At 36.8% G+C, this 24,396-nt stretch overlaps 2 protein-coding genes across 7 annotated transcripts in view; both read left to right on the top strand.

Moving 5' to 3' along the window:
• The window catches only part of Ptp10d (Protein tyrosine phosphatase 10D), a 55,344-nt gene extending 45,651 nt beyond the window's left edge, over positions 1-9,693 (top strand). For 3 of the 5 annotated variants that reach the window (XM_076435545.1, XM_076435541.1, XM_076435540.1), the window contains 6 exons: positions 133-301; positions 597-849; positions 1,172-1,429; positions 2,035-2,419; positions 4,684-4,773; positions 6,428-9,693. In XM_076435545.1, the coding sequence (XP_076291660.1) occupies positions 133-301; positions 597-849; positions 1,172-1,429; positions 2,035-2,419; positions 4,684-4,745 (1,127 nt within the window). In that variant the 3' untranslated portion in view covers positions 4,746-4,773; positions 6,428-9,693. The remainder of the gene's footprint in view (positions 1-132; positions 302-596; positions 850-1,171; positions 1,430-2,034; positions 2,420-4,683; positions 4,774-6,427) is intronic. The other 2 variants (XM_076435544.1, XM_076435542.1) reach the window with 1 other exon arrangement.
• Positions 9,694-17,178: 7,485 nt separating this feature from the next.
• On the top strand, positions 17,179-24,168 carry Fln (flightin). Of its 2 annotated transcripts, XM_076435570.1 has the most exons (3): positions 17,179-20,563; positions 21,534-21,792; positions 22,751-24,168. In XM_076435570.1, exons 2-3 carry the CDS (start codon positions 21,566-21,568, stop codon positions 22,992-22,994), a joined length of 471 nt encoding a protein of 156 aa, XP_076291685.1. In that variant the 5' UTR covers positions 17,179-20,563; positions 21,534-21,565; the 3' UTR covers positions 22,995-24,168. The 2 variants fall into 2 exon arrangements, with proteins under 2 accessions (XP_076291685.1, XP_076291684.1); XM_076435569.1 differs by having other exon boundaries at positions 17,309-21,792; positions 22,751-24,167.
• Positions 24,169-24,396: the final 228 nt, after the last annotated feature.

The following is a 24,396-nucleotide window of genomic DNA, read 5'->3' as shown; positions in this document are numbered from 1 at the left end:
TTGTCTAAATAGAGTAACTAATTTGTATCTTCTTGGCACACACACAGTATTTCCAAATCAGTCAGTTTCGTTCATTCGAATAGAAAATATTTCAAAGATTACATTTAAACTCGGTTGCATTTGTTTGCACAGACAAGGATAACACAGCCATCATAGTTGGTGTGATAGTTCCAATAGTACTCCTGCTGACTCTATTGGGTATTGGGTTGCTGGTGAGAAGACGAAGAAGTCAAGGTCGCAAAACGACTGAGACTAGAACAACCGACAACCTCTCTTTGCCAGACAGTGTTATCGAGACTAGGTAAGTGTATTCAATTCCACAGAGAGGATACGAGAGTGCTCATGCGCACTCTCCGGGTTTTTTCTTTTTTCCTCCTCCACTTTTGTCAGTCTATACGATATACTGACAGAGCTAGATCATCCCTACGTTTAGCATCGAACAGAACCTATACCTCTGGTAGTGATGGGTCTACCGAATATCACTTCGAATCGCTTAGATTTCGGACTTAATCTTTTCGTACTATGAACTGATAATTGAAATACGCTAAAAAAGAACAAGACTAATCTAATTTCGACGTTCTCTGTTCTCGAAACAGTCGACCGATAAAAATCGAGGACTTCGCCGAGCATTATCGCACGATGTCCGCGGATTCCGATTTCCGTTTCTCGGAGGAATTTGAAGAGTTGAAACACGTTGGACGGGACCAGCTTTGCACAGCGGCGGATCTACCGTGCAACAGACCAAAGAATCGTTTTACAAACATTTTGCCCTACGATCACAGCAGATTTAAGCTCCAGCCAGTGGATGACGAGGAGGGTTCAGATTATATCAACGCCAATTACGTTCCCGTAAGTTCTTTGTAAACATTGTACACACACACACACACAGTACACAACAATACATAAAGAAAAATAGTAATAGTAAAATCACGGTAATTATACAGGAAAAGTGCGGTACACCTCACCGATTTTGTTCTGATAACTAGACGGGGGGGGGGGGGGGGGGGAATCTTTATGCATTCGTAAGAAAATTGAATAGATAAAATTGAGGATTACTGAAAAATTTTCAAAATTATTATAAACATGTCGATATGTATGATTGTTCTCCTCTTACGTAGAATCCTCTTTCGTAGAATCGTTTTATGATAATCATTATTACCTTTCGCGACAGGGCCATAATTCTCCAAGGGAATTCATCGTGACGCAAGGTCCGTTACACTCAACCCGCGATGATTTCTGGAGAATGGTCTGGGAAAGCAATAGCAGAGCGATCGTTATGTTGACAAGGTGCATCGAGAAGGGTAGGGAAAAATGTGATCACTATTGGCCTATGGACACTCTGCCGGTTTATTACGGAGATATTTGTGTCACGATATTGAACGAGACGCATTATCCAGACTGGAGTATCACAGAGTTCATGCTATGCAGAGTAAGTACTACGATTGATATGTTAATATAATAATTCGAATAAAAATAAAATAATTCGAAACATTTGATCGAACAATGCTTGAAAAACTCTAAAACGTGTCCAGGTTCTCATTGTTGTTGTTGTACAGCTTTCAACTGACAATGAGAAATTATAACTATTTAAATATAGAACATTGTTTGCAAATCGGTACATAATATGCTTACCGTTTGAATACTCTCTAGAATCTAGAAGAATATTTTCGACTCGATTGCCCGGCGCGCCAACAGTCTATTGGCCGACTGTGCCACAACTCGCGTCTAGGTCGCACTCTGATTGGTCCTTGTTTTTCGTTAATAACTCCTAATAAACAAAGCCGCGGATAACATTTTTGCAAAGGAAAATGTCGCTTGATATGGTCTCAGGAACCACCCCCTTTCGGGATTTTCACGAATTTTGGGACACCCTGTATATTAAAATATTTTAAATTAGAAAAAAGCTGCTCTTTCCTTTACCGGACTCTTAAAATTTCTGCCTTACTCCTATAAACTATTATGTATTACGAATTATTATCGAGGACTGAGGAATAATTGTATATTAACGAAAATCGTAATCGTGTTTCTGTGCAGGGTGAGGTGAATAGGGTAATACAACACTTCCATTTTACAACGTGGCCCGACTTCGGTGTCCCGAGCCCACCTCAGACGTTGGCAAGATTTGTGCGAGCGTTTAGAGAAAAAGTTCGGTCCGACCAGAGACCAATAGTTGTGCACTGTAGCGCCGGTGTCGGTCGCAGCGGTACTTTCATCACGTTAGACAGAATCCTCCAGCAGATCCTGGTGTCCAAGCACGTCGACATTTTTGGGATTGTCTGGGCAATGAGGAAAGAACGTGTTTGGATGGTCCAAACCGAGCAACAGTACATCTGTATACACCAATGTCTTCTAGCGGTTTTAGAGGGGCAAGACATGACTGGGCCTCCTCGGGAGATTCATGACAATCAGGGATTCGAAGGTCAGTTTTACTCTTGCGATTGCTAATCTTGTGGTCGCGTCGCGTCGCCGCGCCGAGAAGTGTAAACACAAGTACAGTGAAGTCGTCGCGTGGTTCTTCTCAAACGGACAACTACCGCGTACCGACATCATTTTTTTTGTGACCGCGTCTATCGCGCCGACCGCACCGAGAGTTCAAACGAAAGCCGAACGTAGAAAAGGACAGCGCGAAATACGGATCGCGTGGCCGGAGCGTATCGGTGTGAATCACTACTAATCAAATGTACAAAAACTTTTTCATTGTTCATTATCTTTTTCGATGGGACTTTTACCTAGTCGTTTCTGGTATTTTTCTGATTAAAACAACACCAAACACGACATACAAATTTCAACTGTATTTAGTGGTTCTCAGTCGACGATGAAAGTTTCGGGCACAAGGAAGGACAGCGAACAGAACACTGGGGGGCCTTTGAACTGTGCCGGCGCGCGACTGCGACTCTCCGCGTCTCTTTCCCATACGCTGTTCTTCCTTGCGCCCGAAACTTTCATCGTCGACTGAACCACTAAATACAGTATGGAAATTATATCGTGTTTTGTGTTATTTTAATCAGAAAAATGTCCGAAATAAGTTGGCGAAAGTCCCATCGAAAAAGAATACACAAGTTTTACCCGAGATATACCAGAGCCGAGATCAATCATTGCCGCCCTGCTGCGTTGGCCGGCAGTGATGTTAATTAAGTTAGTAATTAAGCTAGTACCGAATACAAACATTAGTAGTGGTTATTCTAATTAAGAAATACAAGAACGTATATGTGGTGATGGCGGTGGCTAACACTTGGGCAATGGTTACTATATTTCACTGACTTTAGCCTTTCCACACGTAACAAACGACTGCAGTATTCCTTCTCCATAATATAATTGCACTTAATTATCTTCTATCTGGTTTTTATTCATGATTGGTGAGATGGAAGTATGGTATTATTACCGTCAATATACTCCCCATTGTACATATTGCGAAAACGGTGATGGGACTTTACTATACATATGTATGTATACCTAAATAAATATTAGGATGTATCGTACTTGTCGCGTAAAACCTTTTTAGTTCAGCTCGCCCCATTATAAAAGTGTTTAAACGCCAACTAGGATCTCCTTAACTTCCCTTTTTCAAAAAAATTCGGTAAGGGTCCTTAGACCTCAGTTTTCTAGTGGTCGTGGCCCTACAAGGGCAATTTAAAACTTTACTATAGGCTCGCGTTCGCAGGCCAAATCGATCACTTTTTCACGTCAGTCACCCTCGTCGATTTTGTTCTAAATGAAACGAAAATGTTGTAGTCCATGTGAAATTAGGGGGTTTTTAAGTCATCGTTTTGCCGGTTTCGAATTTTTTTAGAAATGGCAGGCCTTCGATACAGTTAAAACAAAAGGAACTGTAGCTGATTCGGACATACAGTTCCTGAGATAAAAATTCCTGAGCGAGGGCCGTTTTCGTCAAAATGGGCAAAAATTGCACTCGAGGGCCCGTCATTTCGAAAAAATTCGAAACCGGCAAAATGATGACTTAAAAAACCCCTAATTTCGCATGGACTACAACATATCTCGTGTAGAACAAAATCGGATAGGGCGATTTTGTCAAAAGGTGGAGAGAATGACCCTATACTCCAGGCGTGGGCACGGGTGGAGCCCCTCAAACGCCTGCTTCCCCCACCAAGCTTCCTTTCGGCTGCGCTCCTCGCTCCTCCGATGCACGAGGCCTGCGCACTGCTTGCGACAAGCGAAACGCGTCCTTCCTACATAGTAACGACGGATGCTGGTGGGGGACAGTGGGCGCTACGGTGGGGACAGTTTTGCCTCAATTGAGGCAAAATTGCCCACGCCTGCTATACTCTATACTCTATACCGTTCTTCTCAAGACTACATATAAGGTCCAGATAGCAAGAATTATAGGGAGAGAATACTGTACGCAATCAAAATTTTTCTCATGTACCGGAATGACATAACGAAAAGTAGTTGATCTTATCGAAGAAAGTAGGACCTTGTATTTTAGAGCTGATTAGTAGTGACATATTGATAGTTTTGCAAACCTCTGTAGTCGAATAGAGATAGACTTTAAGGGGAATGGGGATATAGTCGTTTGATCCAAAATGGCACACAAAACCGAACAATGATTACGCTGGGTTTTGTATCCCATTGCAAAGGTGTTTCTGCTAAATTGTCTCTCACATCCATATACATATTGTAGAAATCACTTCCCTTTTTGCAACCTTGTACTCCCTTTGAATCCAGGCAAGAATCGAAGCACGCTCGAAAACACAAAGAGTCCTGCTGAGGATGAGAAGGAAAGGTGACCTTCGAACTGTGAATCCTGTGGCGATGGTAATTTCTATCCTCGCTTTTTTCTGTAACGCATGAAGCATGTACTTGATCCACGACGATCATCGAAGCACAGAGTAGCATGGAATCTGTGACTTTCAGATATTTATTTTAATCGCAACCGCGAATATACTGATCTTTACAATAAAATCTTGTATCTGTATATATGTATATGTATAATGTCGCGCGTATCTATTATATACCTATACTTTTCAAATTACATCTACTCATTTTTTTCATAAATGCACAAAAATCCGCCGTCTACTCATTAATCAAAAGAGCCAAATATCAGCAGTACAACGATTTAGATTGCTTCTCAGAGCGCGTTTCTTGACGAGAACTCTGTTTTCGGAAGTCGGTTAAAACCACACAGCAGGTATGTAAATACTGTGCTCCGGCACGAGAGAAAACTAGCGGGAAGGGAAGGGGGAAAGAAGCCTGACCATTCGGATTGCATTTGCGTTCCTCAGTTCGTGAAAAACGATCAAAGTAAGAAAATAAACTCTCTCTATTTATCTGGCTCCAGTCACTTGCAATATTTGTTGATAGTCAAAAGTAGTAAAAATAAATAACTACAAAATAGAGATGACAGTCTTGTAGATTGGAAGCATGTAAGTGGCCAAAAAATTCAATGTCTTCCATATGTACAATCAAGAAACGTGTAATTCTTCAATCAATAAGGAATAGTTACGGTTGTTTGACACGTTACTGTTCAAAATCGGACATTTCATGTGCAACGCGACCTAATTACTTACTTACACACCATGATATGTACAGAAGTTTCGAAAATTAAAAGTAGTTGTCTAATGAAAATTTTTGTGAATGAAATTGGCGAAGGTTAGTAATAGAATCGTCTGAAAGAGTATGCTAATTGCGATTACTACTGTCTCTGGTATCAATCGAAACAACTCCATTTTTACTCCAGTTTACTAATATTATGTAATTACGATACTAACATCGGTACTAACTGCTATTGTCATTTCGTGTACAGCTTCTTGCTATTAATCTCATACTCTCATAATTTACCTACTTGCGTTATATTTCTTTCTCAAGTTTCGATCAATCCGTACAGTTCATATTTTGAAAAAAAGCATGAATTTTAAATATTATCTTTACCCTTCTCCGGCTCAGTTTGACACGCGTATGGCCAAATTTAGGTTTCAAAACCAGGTGAGATATATCTATTTTACTATTTTGGGTGGTTCACCAGATGATGTTACCACCTCGATTTTCGTCATTATTATTATTCGTAACGAAGAATGTTTATCCTATATGTGGTTCAATGATTTCGGGAGATGCATACTCTGGTGTTGAAGAAGGTTCCAGTAATTAATTAACTAACCCTTAGCACTCGAATGGGGTGACTCTGAAGCGCCACACTACAAATTGCTATACTATACATTCTATCATCTATCGGTATCTAATCGATTACTAAGCATTTACACTATTGTTTAATGTTTAATTTTCGAGTGCAAAGGGCTAATTAATTACAAAACTTGTTGCACGTTCTTTTCCATAACAAGACATACACACCGAGAAAAGCGAAGACTTGGTTTACAATCTAAAAATTGGTCAGGGTAATGCACGCAACCGGAGAAGACTGTTTCATCACATTTCTATCCAAAGCTCTAACGCTTTCTTCTATATTTTATTGCAGATGACGAAGGAATAGCGGAATCGGGCATGTGATCTTCAAGTCTCTCGTTGTATTCGGGGGGATCAACGAAGACAAGGACCTTTAAAAAGAGAGGTGCCTCGACGAACGTGGCGAAAGACAGAGAAAATAGTATTACAGTGATATTATGAGAGTGATACCTTGTGTATATCACGATGTAGAATCACCCGTGAAAGTGTTCGATTTTGAAAAGACAAAATGTTGTTGTTAAAACCACAACCTGATGCACATTCAAGTGATACAGTTTTAATTTCGCGAAGCTCTAACATAAGCTAGAGTGACGAGTATAGCCTAAGCGACAAACGAAGACGAGAAGTGACTGATGAGAATATGTACTCGCGTGTAATGTCTCGTATCGATCATCGCGGGAACAGTGTTCAACGGATGATACAGTTCTTGACAATAATTATTTATTTCTCCCGAAGCTTCGCCATGAAAATGTGTCACGCGAATCCGAGGAAACGATCACCATTTTTATTCGAACAAGCCTTTTAGTTTCCAATTTCTGGGGAAAAGTCACAGTCAGTGAGAGAGTGAGAGAGAGAGAGAGAGAAAATAGTAAAAAGGCTATTCCTACCTTTTCTACGATAGCTAGATTCACAATTCACTGATCGAATCGTACTCGAGACGTGTTTAGGACAAATTTTCCGAGTACGTGATGTACGATTGTTGATAAAAATCGAACAAACGCAAAGAACAATGATCAAGTTTTCGTAAGGAGAGGAGATCACGATCAAAACAAAGAACTGGTTACCTTGACGGACACCAACGATGATTTTTCGTATTTTTTTTACGGTTGTTTACATATCGAAAAGACGCAGACGACGTTTTCGAACGGAGTCGACAAGCACGGACAGGAGGATGCGCGTCTGGTGGACTGGTTCGTCACCGTTTTGTAAATACGAATCGACCACTGACGACCATTTTGAGCGAATTAGACGGCTTCGAATCATTTCGAATACGTCCACGGTGTATTATATTAGTAGAGGTGTTCAGACTTCCATATCTTAAGGAATGTAACACAGTGGGTTGCCACGTTTCGATCGCGAGAATTCGGACAATTCGGTATGCGACGAAATGACGCAACGATAACTATGAAATTAACGATTTTCGTGAAAGAGCTGTTGATGGAACGAGCAGGATCACGAGAAATCATTGCATCAACATCAACTCGGTACGTGAATCGTTTCATGAATCATTGAAGCAAATAATAAGCTTAGAACCCTGTCAATATTGCAGATTGTTTTAAATGAGTTTCGATTATGTGGTAGATTTGTTCATTAATGAACAATTGTGTTGACCAAACTATCGCAATCTATCGCAGAGGTTCTTAAACTGTGGTCCTCGAAACAATTTTGACATTAACGTTTTGACATCCCCCAACTTTTCGCTTTTATCCAAATAACCGATTTAATAAAAATCCTACATGAAGAAGAAAGATGCCTAGGGTTGGGATGGGGTCCGCAAAAAAATGTTGTTCAAGAGGGGGGCCTCGGACAGTCGGACTTGATATATTTACACAAGTTTAAGAACCCCTGCAGTAGAGGATATGTACTCAATATTTCAGCTATATAAGCTGTGACCGAAGCAGAATTCTCAAAATATTTCGGATCGTGATCCAATTTTCTGCAAGGTCAGAGACTTGTTCTTAATTACTCTGTTTGCCTATAAATTTTACTACATATAATGTGATATAAATGTCGTGACAAAAATGATATTTTTCATTATACAAATGAAATAGTGCCCATCACAAATGCGGGGAAAACACAGTGCAAGAACGAAATGTACATATAAAAAAGTCTCCTAGTTCTATATGTAAATTATTTCGAATAATATGTACTTGATTTCTTTCTCTGTATCAGTTCACTTTTGCATTTTCAAGCATTTGGATTTCGTCAACTTTTATCACATTGGCTGTCTGGATTCTCACATTGTTTGAAATCTTAACTAAATCTGCAATCTGGGGATCTTATAGTTTCTTATGGTTAGGAGAAATAATGATGTATTTATGTAATATGATAGTTAAACGATTACTTCACCTCATTCAAACGTGATTCGTTCTATGAAAAGTATTTATGAAAGACGTAGGAAAAGTATAAAAGAAAACATTATATACGTCACATCATTCCCCATTCATGTGTATCATAAAGAGACTGCAGATCTTATGGTATTTATGGTAAAAATGGGTAGGTGCGATCCAAAGCAGGAAATAGATTAAAGGAATTGAATGTATTAGATTAAATATGGATGTTAGATTAAAAGCGTCCTAGCTTATAGGTCCTAGCTTATCAAGATCATTAAAGGAAGAAAGAAATGTCTGTTTGAATCTTGGTCACCATGTAAACGATGCAAATCATTTTTATTTTGCATCAAAATCTGCAGTCTAATCATAAATGTTCTCAGTTCTCAGTTCTCATCAAGTGTATCGAGAGATACATATACGTATATGTATACATATATTCTTTAATTATTTTCATTCACACGAATACACTGGCTTTGAAATGAAAGTTTAATTTTGCAGTATTCGCCATGCGTATGGTTTATTATACATTCGAAGAGCTGTTAACGACGTATCAAAGAGTGTATCGTTACTGTATATAGTTATCGTTGCGAATCAAATCGTCCTCGCGTGTGGCAACCATCCGTCCAAGGGCTGTAGTAAATAGACACTTGATTTACTAAAACATAACATAGAATGAGGTTGAAAAAGAGAAGGAAGAAAAGACGAGAAAGGCTTTCGTCAAACCCTCCCTTTTCACGAAATAGGAGAATCATGACAGAGTGGGAACAAGAAACTCGCATCTTCGTAGAAGCCATATCACTTTTCACACGAGAATCATTCGACGATCCGTATTACAATTTACAATACGTATTTATACTTATCTATACATTCTGATCGAAATGACGATTGCTAGTGCGTAAGCTGTTTGGGGCATTGATTCGTATGGATCGTTCTCACAACAACACACACAATTGTTTATATTTTATATCGTAGCTAGCAAATTAAAAATCTCACGTTTCATTCTCTATTTAATCTTTTACTTGATCGACTACAATTGCCTAGCGCTTAACAGTTGGGATTGATCTCAGGGATGGGAAGATCCGCGGGGGGTCTATTTATTATACAGCATATTATTACGACCGAAACCGCGTTTTACACAATGTTTTTTAACTCGTCTACGTTTACGTTTACGTCAACGTAGTTTTTTGGCCCGGTAATAAGAAAATTAATTCGTTGCCCTACAATATACGCAGAGTGACGATAAATAAATCGTCCATGTCAAAGAACAATATTATTTTTTCTTATTTTCGTCGACGCATTAAACTTTTCCTTCGAATATTTCTTAAATAAACGACGTTTTTTATATAACGGCATTTATTATATGTATATTTTCAACTGTTTCTTTTTTTTTAAATAATTCAAGTCAGTTTAACACAAGTTTTGTTTTTCTATCAACAGTAATTTCTTTATGATATTTTGGCACGGTATTTTTATATAGAAACAAACCGTAGAATTTATTATGTAAATGCGAAATGTGGTACTTCCTTCAAAGGGGAGATGGAAATTCCTGAGGTCATTTGAAGTAACTTGTTCCTTTGCAAAACTGGTTCTCTGCGGCTTTGTTAACGAGTCATTAACGGAAAAACACGGACCAATCAGAGCGCGGATACAGCTTTCGGACGGATTTCGGCTCGGAGACACGCCCCACTGAACATGGCGTTGGCATTGGCCAAGTCGGAATCCGTCCTCTATTGCCGCGTCCTGATTGGCCCGTGTTCTTCGTTAATAACTCCATAAAAAAGCCCCGGAGAAGATTTTCGCAATGGAAAAAGTTACTTCGGATGACTGCAGGAATCAAGGAATCATCCCTGTCAAGGAAGTACATTTTTGGTAAAATGTCGCTACACCCTATATCGCAAGAGTTTGTTTACACGAACAAAAGTGTCGAAGGCAGTAGTCGTTGAATAGATGAGTAAATTGAATTCCGTGTAACATCAAATGCTGAAAAACTTCTGAAAACCCGAGAACGGTAAATCTTTTTAATTTAATCGTTGTTAATGGTCCTTCATTTCGAAATATTCTTATTTCTAAACGAAGCTGATTGTCCAGTGATATAGTATGTCTTTGTGAGATTTCGATCAACGAATCCGTTGGAATATTTTTATGAAAATGAGACTAAGAAACACCGCCGACGACGACGTTATCGCATATTAAACAGCGGATTTTATGCATTTACATGACGAACAGTGAGTAAGCGTAACTTGAAACGTGGTAAAAACTCTAGAGGAAATTATGCACATATTCTTATATTATTTTCCATTTATTTTTTTATTTCATTCCAGTTTGTTTGCAATTCAGGCAGACATTTTTATTTTCCATAAAGATCCGCTGCTGTCTAATTATTATGGCGATTTTTCCGAATGCAACCGAAAGTTGTGAAAACACCATGATTCATCTCGTTTTCTTAAAAATCATTCAGCGTGCTCGTTGATAAGAATTTTATGGAAAATGTACCGCAGAGTATTTGTCTGTCGCAGTATGTAATAATAATAATTGACCGATGGATTTATGAAAACCACCGACAAGCGATGCAGTCGAACGTGCCAGAGAATCCAATCCGATCGTCACTTCCGGTACTTATTGTTAGCGGTGTCAGGCGTCAGGCGTCAGGCGTCAGGTTCTCTCGATACAAGGTGCGCGTACTTAATTTTGTAATTGCGAAGAGAAGTAAAATTGATCAAGTGATTAGTTGAACGACGACCACAGGGAAACCGATCAATCTCAGCAGGGTCAAACGAATTCACTCTCCATCGGGTTTTTGCTGGAAGGAAACACAACAAAGAAAAGCCCATGTACGAGGCATTGAAAATATTCAACCATGCACTGTGTATTTTTCGAAGAATATTTGTCTATATCGCTTAAATACATGTAACGAGTCCGCAGATTTTTCAATGTTCCGCATGTATCGCGACAACTCTATCGTATTTGTTGTATCAGAGACAAACACGTCTAGCTGAATCAGCAATCAGTCTTTATCGCGATCGGCTTGTGTTCGATGCTGCTACTCCATAGTTGGTCCGCCAAAATCATTCGATTCGCATCGATAAGATGGAATCGAAGTGGATTATTGTCTGATTGTACCGTGTAACGATAATGGAAAGTTTTATTGTTTAAATTAAGAGAAAGAGACATCATTCTCTCTCTCGTTCCTTCTGACGATATTCTGTATATTCGGTACTTTTTTTTCACATTACATATGTGGTTACATATCTTCGAACGATTCAAATTCAAACACGAGGAAAATTAAATCTTTCGTATATGAATTTTAGTTCATCATCTTATTGTTTATAGTATTTTAATTTAAGTAGTAATCGCTGACAATTTTAGCGACATATCTGGAAATGGAAGGACATGGCAACCATTGTATACTTTCTCAAGGTGATTCAACTGATTGTGTGAAACTTTTAATCTTACATTCAATTTGACAAAGTAATTGCTAGTATGTACTTGTTGAAACTGATTGAAAAAGAAATTAATTTTTTACGAAAAGGCAGCTATTTGAACTGCATTAAATATGCAATTATCGATATAAATGTTGAATTTGGTTTGTCAAGTACCTATGTATAGATAATACCTATATGTATATGTAGATAATAGTCTTAATTACTGGAAAATATTATCGAAATTGGTCCAGTTGTTTTTTGATGAAAGCTTCATCTCGAGAAGGCAATACGATTTAAATGATTTTTAATACCTATTTTCAATCCGAAAAACAAAACAATCTTGATCGTTCGTTACATATGTATGTATATGTATATATAGACAATATATGTATGTACATAGACAGAGCGGATCTTGATGCAAAATAAAAATTGTCCGCATCGATTCCAAGAAATTGTATACCAACTAAATTGAACGTTGTGTCTTTCTTTAATGATTTTAATAGAGGAGAAATCATATGTATAATAGATATCGAGATCTTCAATTCATCATTATGAATTCAATAAATTCATAAAGATCCCTGCATAGTTATCACGGTGTTGTCCACGCGGTGTGGTCTACATGTTTACTTCTGCGAATTTGCAAATAGAACTTTACGTTTGAAAGTATTCGAAAAATTCGCATTGAAATCAAATATAATAGATAATTGTCTAATTATATAGAGTTTTTGTTTACTTTATCAAAGGTATGTAACCCGTTGATTGCGCTGATCAACTCAGGTATACGTATACCTATGTAGACACAGACATAGACATATCACCCGATGTTTGTCTCATATAATCATAATTGAAAGTTCTTCTTTAAGAATCTGAAAGTTTATCTAATGTCTAAGATTTTTTATTGGTTTAAGAATGTTAATAAAAATATTTTTGATACGATTAGTTGTACTTTTTATACTTTCCATTAATAAATGTATCGCTGATTGTGAGATGAAAATTGACGAAATTCTCAGTTACCTTGTACATACATACGTACATACATACATACATATACATACACACATATACATATAAAATAAATACTTGCAACGACCACAGAATTATTCGGCTTTTAATTCCGTACACGGTACCGTGGTGAAACGATTTGATTGAAAATAGTGGCGGACCGTTATGTATTAACGATATGTGAAAAAAGGAGACATGTATGTACAGTAGAAGAGTCGTATGTGTCTGATATTATTAACAATAAATATTTTTATAACGCTTCGCGGTAATTCGTATGTATAGATGACGTATGCTCGCTACGGGAATTGCCAATCGACTGCCAAACGCAATAGAGTATTATATGTAGAGGGATAAGCTTCGTCTAACGATATTCAAGAATTTTCTTCTTGTAACCATATTTCAACGTTATCGACAAATACACGCACATATGATAGAAGTCTGTAGATGTAGCTAATAATTTTAGGAAACGAGTAGTGGTATTGAACACCAACGATCGATACAGACGAATCGACTATAAACAACTGTGCAGTTTCCAATCCATCGAATTCCTTTGCTATATACATACCTACTATGCTATACATATATCATATACGCATGTAATCTTTAATGTATCATATTGATGTGTTTCGCGTAACAAATAATAATTAACGATCACACGAAGATATTGTTTGGCCATTCTCAAGACAGTAGTGAATGAACTCATCGATACATATTCCCAGCTCAATTGATACATATCAATTCTAACAATTCCAACAGCCACTTAAAAAAGTAATACAATTTATAAACGGTAAACAAACACGAGAGTTTTATTTTACGATCGATGGGATTTTCTATTCACAGTGAACAATCGTGTTCAAATTGTATAGTAATTACAGAATTGGTTGGATGCAGCCAAACTGCGTATGCAATAGAAAAACAGTGCAGCACTTGAAAATTAACAGAAAATTGCTGTACCATATTATTCAAAATATTGTTTACATTATTAAAAATATGTTGGTGTCTCATCAATTTTACTAAACATTTCAGTATTGCACGAAACAAATTAATATAGCATGGAATTATTCTAGTTTGGAAATTAAAATTGCTCCGAGTGTTGTAAAACATTACGTCGAATCTACGACTAGCGTGTTTCAGCGAATGAAAATTTCATTAAATGATATGTATCATTGGAATAACGCAAGAAATGTACCTATGAGTTGCAATTGTGGATCAACTATAATTGTCTGTTCGTTAGTTCTGTTTTGCTTGTACGATATTCTTTATTTTATGCACTTTTCTCATTTGGTCACTCATTTATTTATGTGGAATTCTTGTTGCTATTCATCATTCGATTATTGACAATTACTGACTTGACAATTAATGACAATTACTGTTGACGACATTTTCAACAATTGATATGTATATCGCGGAGTATGTATCAGCAATATCAGCATTCACGAGTATGTCATTCAAACATGGTGTGCCACTGCTGCAAATGATCGCATCACGTTACGAGATCAAGTCAAACTCACCCAAGAGAGAAATAGACATTTTCTTTCTCTCCTTCCTCGGAAAGTACACGGAGACAGCGGAGAGAGCGCATCGAGTATTAAATTTTTTTATTCGGGATCAAAAATCGTCTGCTATTTAGGACTAACTTTGAACGATTATAATTATAATTCTACCAATGGTAGAAATACCAGACCGAAATACTTTTCGAATATTTTCGGATTATTCGCGAACAGTTGATAAACAGTATTAAGTAATATCTATATCGAGGCGACCAAATTGGCTCTTTGCGGCCATGCGAGTGTATCATATTCATTCCATCAGGGCGAGTGTAAGGCGTACAAAGGCGTTTTGCAACTTGAACGTCCGGTGTTGTGTGAAAGACGCACATAGAAATACCCTAATTTCACTGACTAATTTCAGATGACGAGAGTGTTTGTGAAAACGTACAATTTACTCGAACGGCTGTGAATAAATTACGAAGAGTCCTCTCATCGTTTATCTATAATAATCCTCATTGATCCTTTTTGTCTTTTTCGAGCAGCATGTAACAGGAAGTTCCATCGATCAGTTGGGTCGCATTCTCTCACGTTTTGTCATTATGAGGACAGCGGATTTTTATGCAAAATAAAAATTTTCTACTTGGATTGCAACAAACTGGAGTGAAGTGAAAGTTTATCGTCTTTCTTAATACAATTTACAACAGGTTGAAAATAATTGTATAATAGTATTTTTAAATTCTCCGACATCGCATCGACTCAACATCGGAGAAAGAAAAATGTAAAGGAAACGCGGGTTTTTATATTTGGAAGTTGAATAAGTTCTCGCTGTTTTTTTTCATTAGCTTAATTCTTCATTTCAAAAAAAATTTGTAGAAAACATGTCATCGAAAGTATTATCCATCTACTTGGCCACTACTTTTTCCCATCTTTCCCATAAATGCATAAACTCCGCTGTCTAGTCTGTTACTAGAGTAATTAGTAAACAAAATTGTTTAAAATCAGTTTGTTGACGAGAAATTTGAAAAATAATTCCGAGTGCTAAGGGTTAATGAACGTTAGCGAATCGCATTAGTTGCAAACGCGTCACCATCCTGAAGGCGTTCGAAACGATTTCGCTGAAACTGAACACTCGGGACGTTCGTAACGTTGCACGCAAGCCATTGAAATCGGAAAATTAATAGTTGATCAATTGTAACAAGAGATGCGAAGCTTCCGCGTCGCGTCGCTGTTGAAGCTTTCCAAGGTGAGATCTATCTCCATGTCTTTTTGGTAAAATTTCTTTAAACGTTTTGCTGAAAACAGTTCATTAATCCGGAGCAGAAGCAGGGTACACACTTAAGTGACCATTACACACGATACACTTAACAGTGCCACCGTGTGTACCTTAATCACGAGCGAAAGGTTAGATGAAATTTTCCAGAGTATCCGTGAACGCGTCAACAATGAAAGCTGTATCGTCAATGTAAGTGTACTCGAATAGATACTACGTAGTCGTACAAAATGGCATGAGAAATAGTGAAAACCATAAACTTACGAGAACATTTACACGACACCGTTTACAAGTTTCGTAACGCGAACAGATTAAGCATTTTCATTTACGGTACGCTCGATTTTCATAACAATCGATCAAATATCGTCATCTTCCTGTTAAAGACGCAACGCGTTTGCGTATTACATATTAAGAAAACACGAGACGGGCGCGACGACACGAGACGCCAGCAGAGTCGCCAGATTGAAAAACTTGTGTCCCCACCCACTCTACCTTCCCCTTCCACGACGCTATTCACCAGCAAAATTAGCAAAATTAGCAAAATCTGCTCGAGCAGATTAAGACTAAATGTGCCTGTGTGCAATCAAAACATTGCGAGGAAGAGTGTTGTGCCCGAAACTTTCATCGTCGACTGAGAACCGCTAAATACAGTATGGAAATTATGTCATGTTTGGTGTCTTTTTAATCCGAAAAAATGTCAGAAATATGTTGGCGAAAGTATCATAAAGAAATAATGAAAAATAAAGAAGTTTTTTAATTCGATTAGTAGAGTGGTGGTTCACACCGATATACCCGAGCCGAGACCAATGTTCGCCGGCAGTGGAGTGGGTAGGCACTGGATAAATTCTGGGTAGAAGGTCGCGCAAAAACATATCGCGACTTTACCGTAATACGTTATATACTCTGTGTGATAGATCACCGTTCTCGGACGGTGATACGAAATTCGGTGAAACGCGTGACGTTTACGAGGTTCTTGGCATGTGTGAACGATGTGAATTAATTTCCATCGTTGAACGGTTCGTGCCAATTGTTTTTAGTCGATTAATTCGATAGAAATAACAAATAAGCAATGCCAGGAGAAGGATATCGTTGTAGATCGATATCTCATAATGTTGTACATATCGCGTATCGCGACACGTAGAATAGAAAGATTTGTACGTTTATATATTTTTTAAACGGTGCGCCCAAGTCATACATATCGACATTCTATCGCGCGGAGTGTGCTCGATGGTAACGCGACTGCGACTGACATAAATATTAGCAGCAACGTACACGCAATGATTTCGTATCAAAATCGAAATTCACTATCTGCAAAATTTTTGTTTGGAGCCATCGGTTTCAAACGATTTTGACAACAAACTTTTCAGTTCTGATGGATCAGTGTTTCTCCAATTTTGTATATGGTATACATTATGTTTGTCCATGTTTCGAAAGAATACAATGTAATTTTTGTACAATTATCTTTACTATTGTATGTATAAATTGTTATAAATATATTTCTACAGTATGTGTCATTTCTAATAGCTGCCACGATTTAGGTTGTCACGTACATATGTATGTATGTATATTTGAAAAAAAATCATCAAGGTGAAACGAACTACGTATGTTAGTCTATTTATCAATTCCATTTATTTCTGTTATAAATAGCACGATAAAACCATTGATTGATCCGTTTCACACATTTCAAGTACATATAATATAATACATAGCTAAAACAATTCTTTCTGTCTCGATAAAAATTGACGGACACAATTTATGCAATAACCTTTTAGTAACTAAACCAGGGTACGGTGTCAATGATTCTGTTTCGAAATAAAGTTGCATCGAGAGTGATACGTACTTCAAGTTTTTGTAGCATGTAGTAGGCTATAAATAAACAAAAGTCATAACGTACGTCATATTTCTTTTCATTGCAAAAGTGTCGATTTTCAATTATAAAAACGAACAGGATTAAACAGGATAATGGGACGTGAACAAGTCTGAAAACTTTCATTAGTTTATCAACAAACATGTACACTATTCGATTTTAGTCGTTCGAAATGTCACATGTTGAACAGTGATTTGTTTCCATAGATAAAGAGAAGCTGCTTCATTTCATACTAAAACATGATATAAATCATTTCAAAATAATTTTATATTTCTACCAAATGTGAAAAATTTCGAATTAGATTATATAGAATAGAAAATTAATTTAAATTCGTATTTGATTCCCCGTTGAATCGATTGGTTAAAATTTCAAGCTAAATGAAACAGATATTTTCTAATTTATGAAATATACAGGGTGTTAATTTAATTATGAATTAAATGAATTATTAGTGCTACCGTTCAAAGTAGGACAATGTGACTAAATATTGTATACATCATAGTATACAATGGATATTTGTTTGCATTGGAAAACACCTTTATTCTTGGGCGAAAATTTCGTTCATCTATATACGATAAATAAAAATAACCAATTAACGGACTCCACCTTAACTCTAAAAATTTAGAAAATGGGCATGCTTAGCTTTTCGAATACAGTAGGACCTCGATCAACCGGCTCGATCGGCAGACAAACAGCCCGGATAAATTAAGGCCCGATGGATAATCGCGACCCCCGATTAAGTAATTAAAATGTACATTATATTCCAAAATAAATCATTTATTTTTTGACAATTTATTTCCCTTCTCATAATACAATCATATTTAAACTTATTGTTAGACGCATATTTGCTTATACCAGGGATCCGATTAATCGAGGTCCTACTGTAAATGATTGACTATTTAAAAGTTTCGCGAGACGCGCCAAATGTGAAAAAAATATTATCACTGTAAAAAACGTAAATGTAGTTTTAGATTTGACATTTAACCCTCGCAAGGTGAGGTCAAATAATAACACAGAAATAGTAAGGTGGAGTCTCTTATAGACTCCCACAAATAAATTTTATAAATAGCCTCGTTTTCAATAAATTTGGGATATATTAGAAAATAACACAGAATAAAAAGTAAACAACGGGGGCTCGCTTCCAAAAATTCCACAAAAAACAAACAAGTTATTAAAAAGTCCAAGTATCAAAAAAATGCGTCAAGTTATTACGCTCGCATTCAAAAATCCGAAGCTGGGTTCTTCGAGACCCCACATTACCTTGCGAAGATTAGGAAAGAACAAAAATGGAGAAGGGTAACAAACTAGGTAAAAATGGATTATTTTTGAGTATCAGGAATGCACTGATGGTGGTGACCCTAAACCTAAACTTGTGGATGGTGGACGGTGGTGTACGTGACCCGTAACATTGGCCAATGAATTGACATGTGTGTGCTAAGTACCTTATTGCCCTCTGTTGTAACAATTGATTACAATAGTTGCTTGCCAAAAGTCCCCCCTCCGACGGCGCTCGCGGAGAGAGGGGGGGGCACCGTTTTAGTTAAGGGGAAGATCGGAGGGTAGCCAAGGAAAATCTGATAAGCTAAAATAAAAGCGAAACAAGGCAAGGTTCGGCTGAGTATTTTTTTTGCAGTCTGAGGTAGTGGCTTGACGCGTGGCCATCGTATTACAGGTACACCATGTTGCTACGTCCAGACGTCCGGTTAACGGGCGATTTAATCCGCGAAAGATGTCGTCGAGTGTAACTCTGAATAACGCGATTAGTGTGTATTAACACAGTGACACAGTGAGAACACGTTCTTGGTGATTGTTTCAAAGTGAAATTGGACGTTTTCGTTACTAAACATCTGTCACATTCACAGTGTTCATATTACAACTTTCTTTTTGTTATTTCGAATCATAAGAGTAACACTTGAACACTATTTTTATGATTAATCTTCTATTGAAAGTTACGTAGAAAAAGGCAAAGCGGGGTCAGGGTGTGTTGGTTTTAATCATTATCAGAGTAGACTGTGCGGATATTTTTTCCAATTCTCTCATTTTTTCGAGACAAATCTTGAGAAAGTGATACCACAAACAAAATCCTATTTTCTTTCATTTGCACTTTTCCGAGACGATTTTTAACATAAGAAGGGGGGACCAAATAAAATATTATTTAATTTAAATTTAAAAAGGATATATTCTGGCATTTTTTGAAAATTTTCAAAAGCCATAAATGCATAAAGATCCGCAGTCTAGTAAAATAACATTTGCAGGTCCAAAATAAACGAAAAATCGTACTATATTCCGTCGAACTCGATGATCCAGCATTTTTTGAAAATTTTTATAAACTACATATAAGTGCATAAAGATCCGCAGTCTAGTTACGTATTAGCGATACCGCGCGCGGTAAGACGGTTCTTCCATGTATAACTGTTTATTTTACCGATTCGTTAGCCGGATCAAAAATATTTAATAATAATAATTTAATAAGAAAAGTAATACTTTTCATCCGAGATGCCCCCCACCTGGCTTGTGGGTCAATGTCAAATATATTCGACGCCCATAAACAATATTTTTTTTTTTATTCGACAACCCTACATTGTATTTAACTGCACAGAATAGTTTTGAATAGAACAATTTTAGATAAAATTAGAATAGAGCAACAGTTTTTTATAAAAAGATTTGCGTGTAAAACATTTTTATTTAGGATACGTCTCGATACTCGGCATTTTTTTAAAAACGATCCGATCACTGAATATATTTTATTTTTCCTCCTAAAATTTGGTGTTTTCCTAAAACTTGATTCGGCAATCTCAGAAAATTCAAATTAACGTATGTGTGGTAAACTATTGTCCCTCAAAAAATGCATAATATCGAATATATTTGAACAACTACTATGATTTAGAAGATGTATGAACGCGGGGAAGGGTTGGATATGCCGCGCGATCACTTTGGACACCATTACGGATTCATTTCTGAAATGGTTCTACGCCTGTAGAACGAATTCGAACAAGCTACAAATATACTAATCGATGTCACAATCAAGCAGTTTGTTGTGTCTTAAGGTGACCCGTTTCTCTTTGTTAAATATATCTCATTAGCTAAATATATCGACTGAGAGTAAAATAGCTATGAGAGAGTTCCGCGTGAAACAAACGTTTTTCAACATCGATGTTCCTTGCAATTAGGAACATTGGATAAATGGATTGGTGGACACAAATTTCGATAGCATTAGAAACAGTTTTTCTACCACGAGTAACTCGAGTCTTCCGATTATAAGAATTAGTTAACAATATCACTAAATATAAACCGACATACGAGAACCAACGTACGAAATTATTGTATTTCTATATACATAGATTAGATTGCAACATATCCTGAATATATATCAGCTTGACTAATTAAATTACAGTAACAAATTACAAATTATAAACTGTACATATATTTAATAAAATCGTAGATAAACAAAGTATACATATTCAATAATCGAGTATACAATACTTGTAAAATACATATTTATAACGAGATTTAATGTAATTCCAAAATTTAGATTATATGTTCTAAATTATTTTCAATAGATTTGAAATTTTAGACCAGTTGTTTAGTCCAGCTATATTCCTATATGTATGTTAACTGGACAAACTTGTAAAGTCAAATGAAAACTTTAATAGTTTGATATCAAAGAGAATTTATAAGTGGAATAATTGAAATTCTTCGAAGACGAATTATGAAAATAAAGTACGAGCATGATGTATGTACATATATTTTAATAATGAGCTTTTATGCGACACACACACAGCGATAAATAAAGGAACCATTCGACACAGTGTTTTTCCGCAACAGAGTGAATGTGTTTACGATGACAAGACTAGAGAAAGACATTATAAGAATTGGCGGATATTGTCGTTCAAAGAGCAAATACATTTCTATTTAATTTCTGTTTCTGATACTTGTCTGAAAAATCTTTAGTTTCTATAAAGATTCGCAGTCTAATGGTAACGACTCTCTGACAAACGATACACATGTGCATTTTAGGCCCTTTTACCTTTGGATCCGTGTGAAGCAAAATGTGGGCAGACGAAGATGAAGCAGCACCATGGGATATGGACGATACCCCAGCAGAAGGGGCGGCTGAAGGCGGAGAAGGTGCCGGGGATGGTGCAGCAGCAGGTGGCGACGCCGCTGCCCCCGCAGAAAAGCCGAAAATTAAATTACTAAAACTTGAACCGCCACATTATAATCATCATTGGGTTCGTCCTCTCTTTCTGAATTACAATTATATTTATCTGTACCGGTAAGTTTTCGAAACTCGTTTAAATATTAATTTGTAAGCGAGAAAGTTTGATGAAAAATATACCACTTACGCTGAATCCAAAAAGGTATTTGGATTCCAAAATTTCCTTTTTAGATATAATACTACGTAAAAGATGAATAGTACAGCAACCATTTTGATCTTGCAACAGCAATCATTTTTATCTAATTGTAAGATATCATTTCACGGAAGACAGATTTTTTGGTCCAAAATTGGTCACGAATCAAACATCTCTACAAACATTGAAAAATTTTTCTCGCGACTTATTAAACCACCGTAGATTTAAAGATTGAAGCCTCCCCCCCCCTGGGTGTACTGCATTTTGCAATAATATGTATAAATAAGGTGGTATACCGAGCGAACACTTGAATTATTTCCAGTGCGAATTTAATTTCAAATAGAGTCATAAAAAATCATATAACTCAATCTTTTTGCTATTTAAAAAACAGAAATTCTACGAGCATGGGATTTTCAAGTTGCCCGAAATATTGCAAAAGATCGTATAGAACGGAACGTTGTAAAACTTGATCTAAAATTTGTAATTCAAATAACTTGTACAAATTTCCCTTCAGAGAAAACGAAATGACTTTCGAAACAAAACGAATATTTTTTCAACGAAATTATCAAAATTGTCCAAATATTTGGACATAGTATTCGAGGTACTTTTTGGATCCAGTGTATGGTATACGCGAAGATTGGCTTAGCAGCCAATCAGAATCAGAAAAAAACAAGTACAGCTAAACTGCGATTTTTCAATTTAATCGATATGAGAAAATTGGACTTTTAACGTATTATACATACATATATCAGTGTTGTACTACTATACATATGTATCAGCTTCTTCTTGGTTGTATATACATATATGTACATATTATGAGAAAGTGTGCTGCAATGTAATTTCGCGATGATCGTTATTTAATTGTTAAACGTTTGGTTTCAGGCAAAATTACTATAACGACGTAATCGACTATCTAAACCGAAGGCAAAAGGGGCTATTCCGTGAACCTCCGCGGGCCCAAGAATGGGCCGAACGTGCAATGAGAACTTATGACGAAAGGAATCTCGATAAGAGCTTCAAACGATCGGCAGACATGAAGGAGATCATTAATATGCGACACGAGCCCAGATATTATAGTTACCACACAAGAGCGTACTATAGCTTGAAATACCAAAAGATTCTGTAAATATGTATTTTTGATAAGGGAAACACACGACACGACACAAACCAATATGTGAAAACGTCATCCGCGGCATAGATCTAGAGGTCGTTGTAGTTACACTTCAACTTATAATCGCACTAACCATCGTTACATCGTATATCTCGCGATTCTCGTTCTTCTTACAAATTTGAAAATAATTATCAAACTATGTACAATTACATACATATAATTTTCATTTAATTTCACTAATATCTTGTCATGACAAAAAGGGTAATGTAATGTAATGTAATTTCTAATGTAATGAACATGAATTTTGTAATTGCCTCTCTTCATTGACGATGATCTGAAATGTATTTCAAAACGCATCGAATGTGTGTGTGGGTATTGTGTACCGCCGCGCTGTAAAAATATACTTCCATTTTTGACCATTCAGTTAGGCTTTTTTTGTTAATTCCACCGCATTGGTTGCTTACTCTTTATTGCTGGAATAATTAGATATTTTTTCCGGTGACTGATTCTTTTTACGAGGTCGTATTAAAGAGATTGTTTATTCTACATTCATTCTACATCCTATACAATACCCCTAACAGATTTAAGCGACTTGCAAACTAATTGTAAGATGGAAAATGAATGTGCATCCATAGCCATTGTTACATAAGCGCAAAGTATCAGAAATCAGAACAGAGCTCAGAAATGCATTTTCGCTAACGGAAGTCTCGTTAATTCGCAGTTGCAACATACTGTACCAGTATACGCGCGCACCTATATGTATAACGTTACGAAATGTTCAATCTACATATTTCTCTTATTATTGAATTGAAAAGAATTGAAAAATCACTTACACAACTATATTAGAAAGTGCAAAATAATATAATTGACTATATGGGTAAATATACATGTACAGAGGAGAGTCCCTTATATCTATCTTTTGCCTGAAACCTGAACCGCCTTGCATCTTTAGTTTTCGCGTATCGTCTCATTTTTTCACAAAATCATGCATTTTTACAAAAATTAATGTTTTTCGCTTAACGTTAGGTAATTTGGTTTTAGAATGACAAAACTGGACTCCAACAGTAGAATTGCTGAACACGAAAAAAAGTTTAATTTTGTTGAACTGTGTTATCAATATACAGGGTGTCCCAAAATTCGTGAAAATCCCGAAAGGGGGTGGTTCCTGAGACCATTTCAAGCGACATTTTCCTTTGCAAAAATGTTATCCGCGGCTTTGTTTAGGAGTTATTAACGAAAAACACGGACCAATCAGAGCGCGACCTAGACGCGAGTTGGCACAGTCGGCCAATAGACAGTTGGCGCGCCGAGCCGACTGTGGCAACTCGCGTCTAGGTCGCGCTCTGATTGGTCCGTGTTCTTCGTTAATAACTCCTAAACAAAGCCGCGGATAACATTTTTGCAAAGGAAAATGTCC

The sequence above is a fragment of the Lasioglossum baleicum genome, chromosome 12 (assembly GCF_051020765.1).
Source record: "Lasioglossum baleicum chromosome 12, iyLasBale1, whole genome shotgun sequence".
NCBI classification, from domain to species: domain Eukaryota; kingdom Metazoa; phylum Arthropoda; class Insecta; order Hymenoptera; family Halictidae; genus Lasioglossum; species Lasioglossum baleicum.
This window is presented reverse-complemented; position numbering and strand designations above follow the sequence as displayed.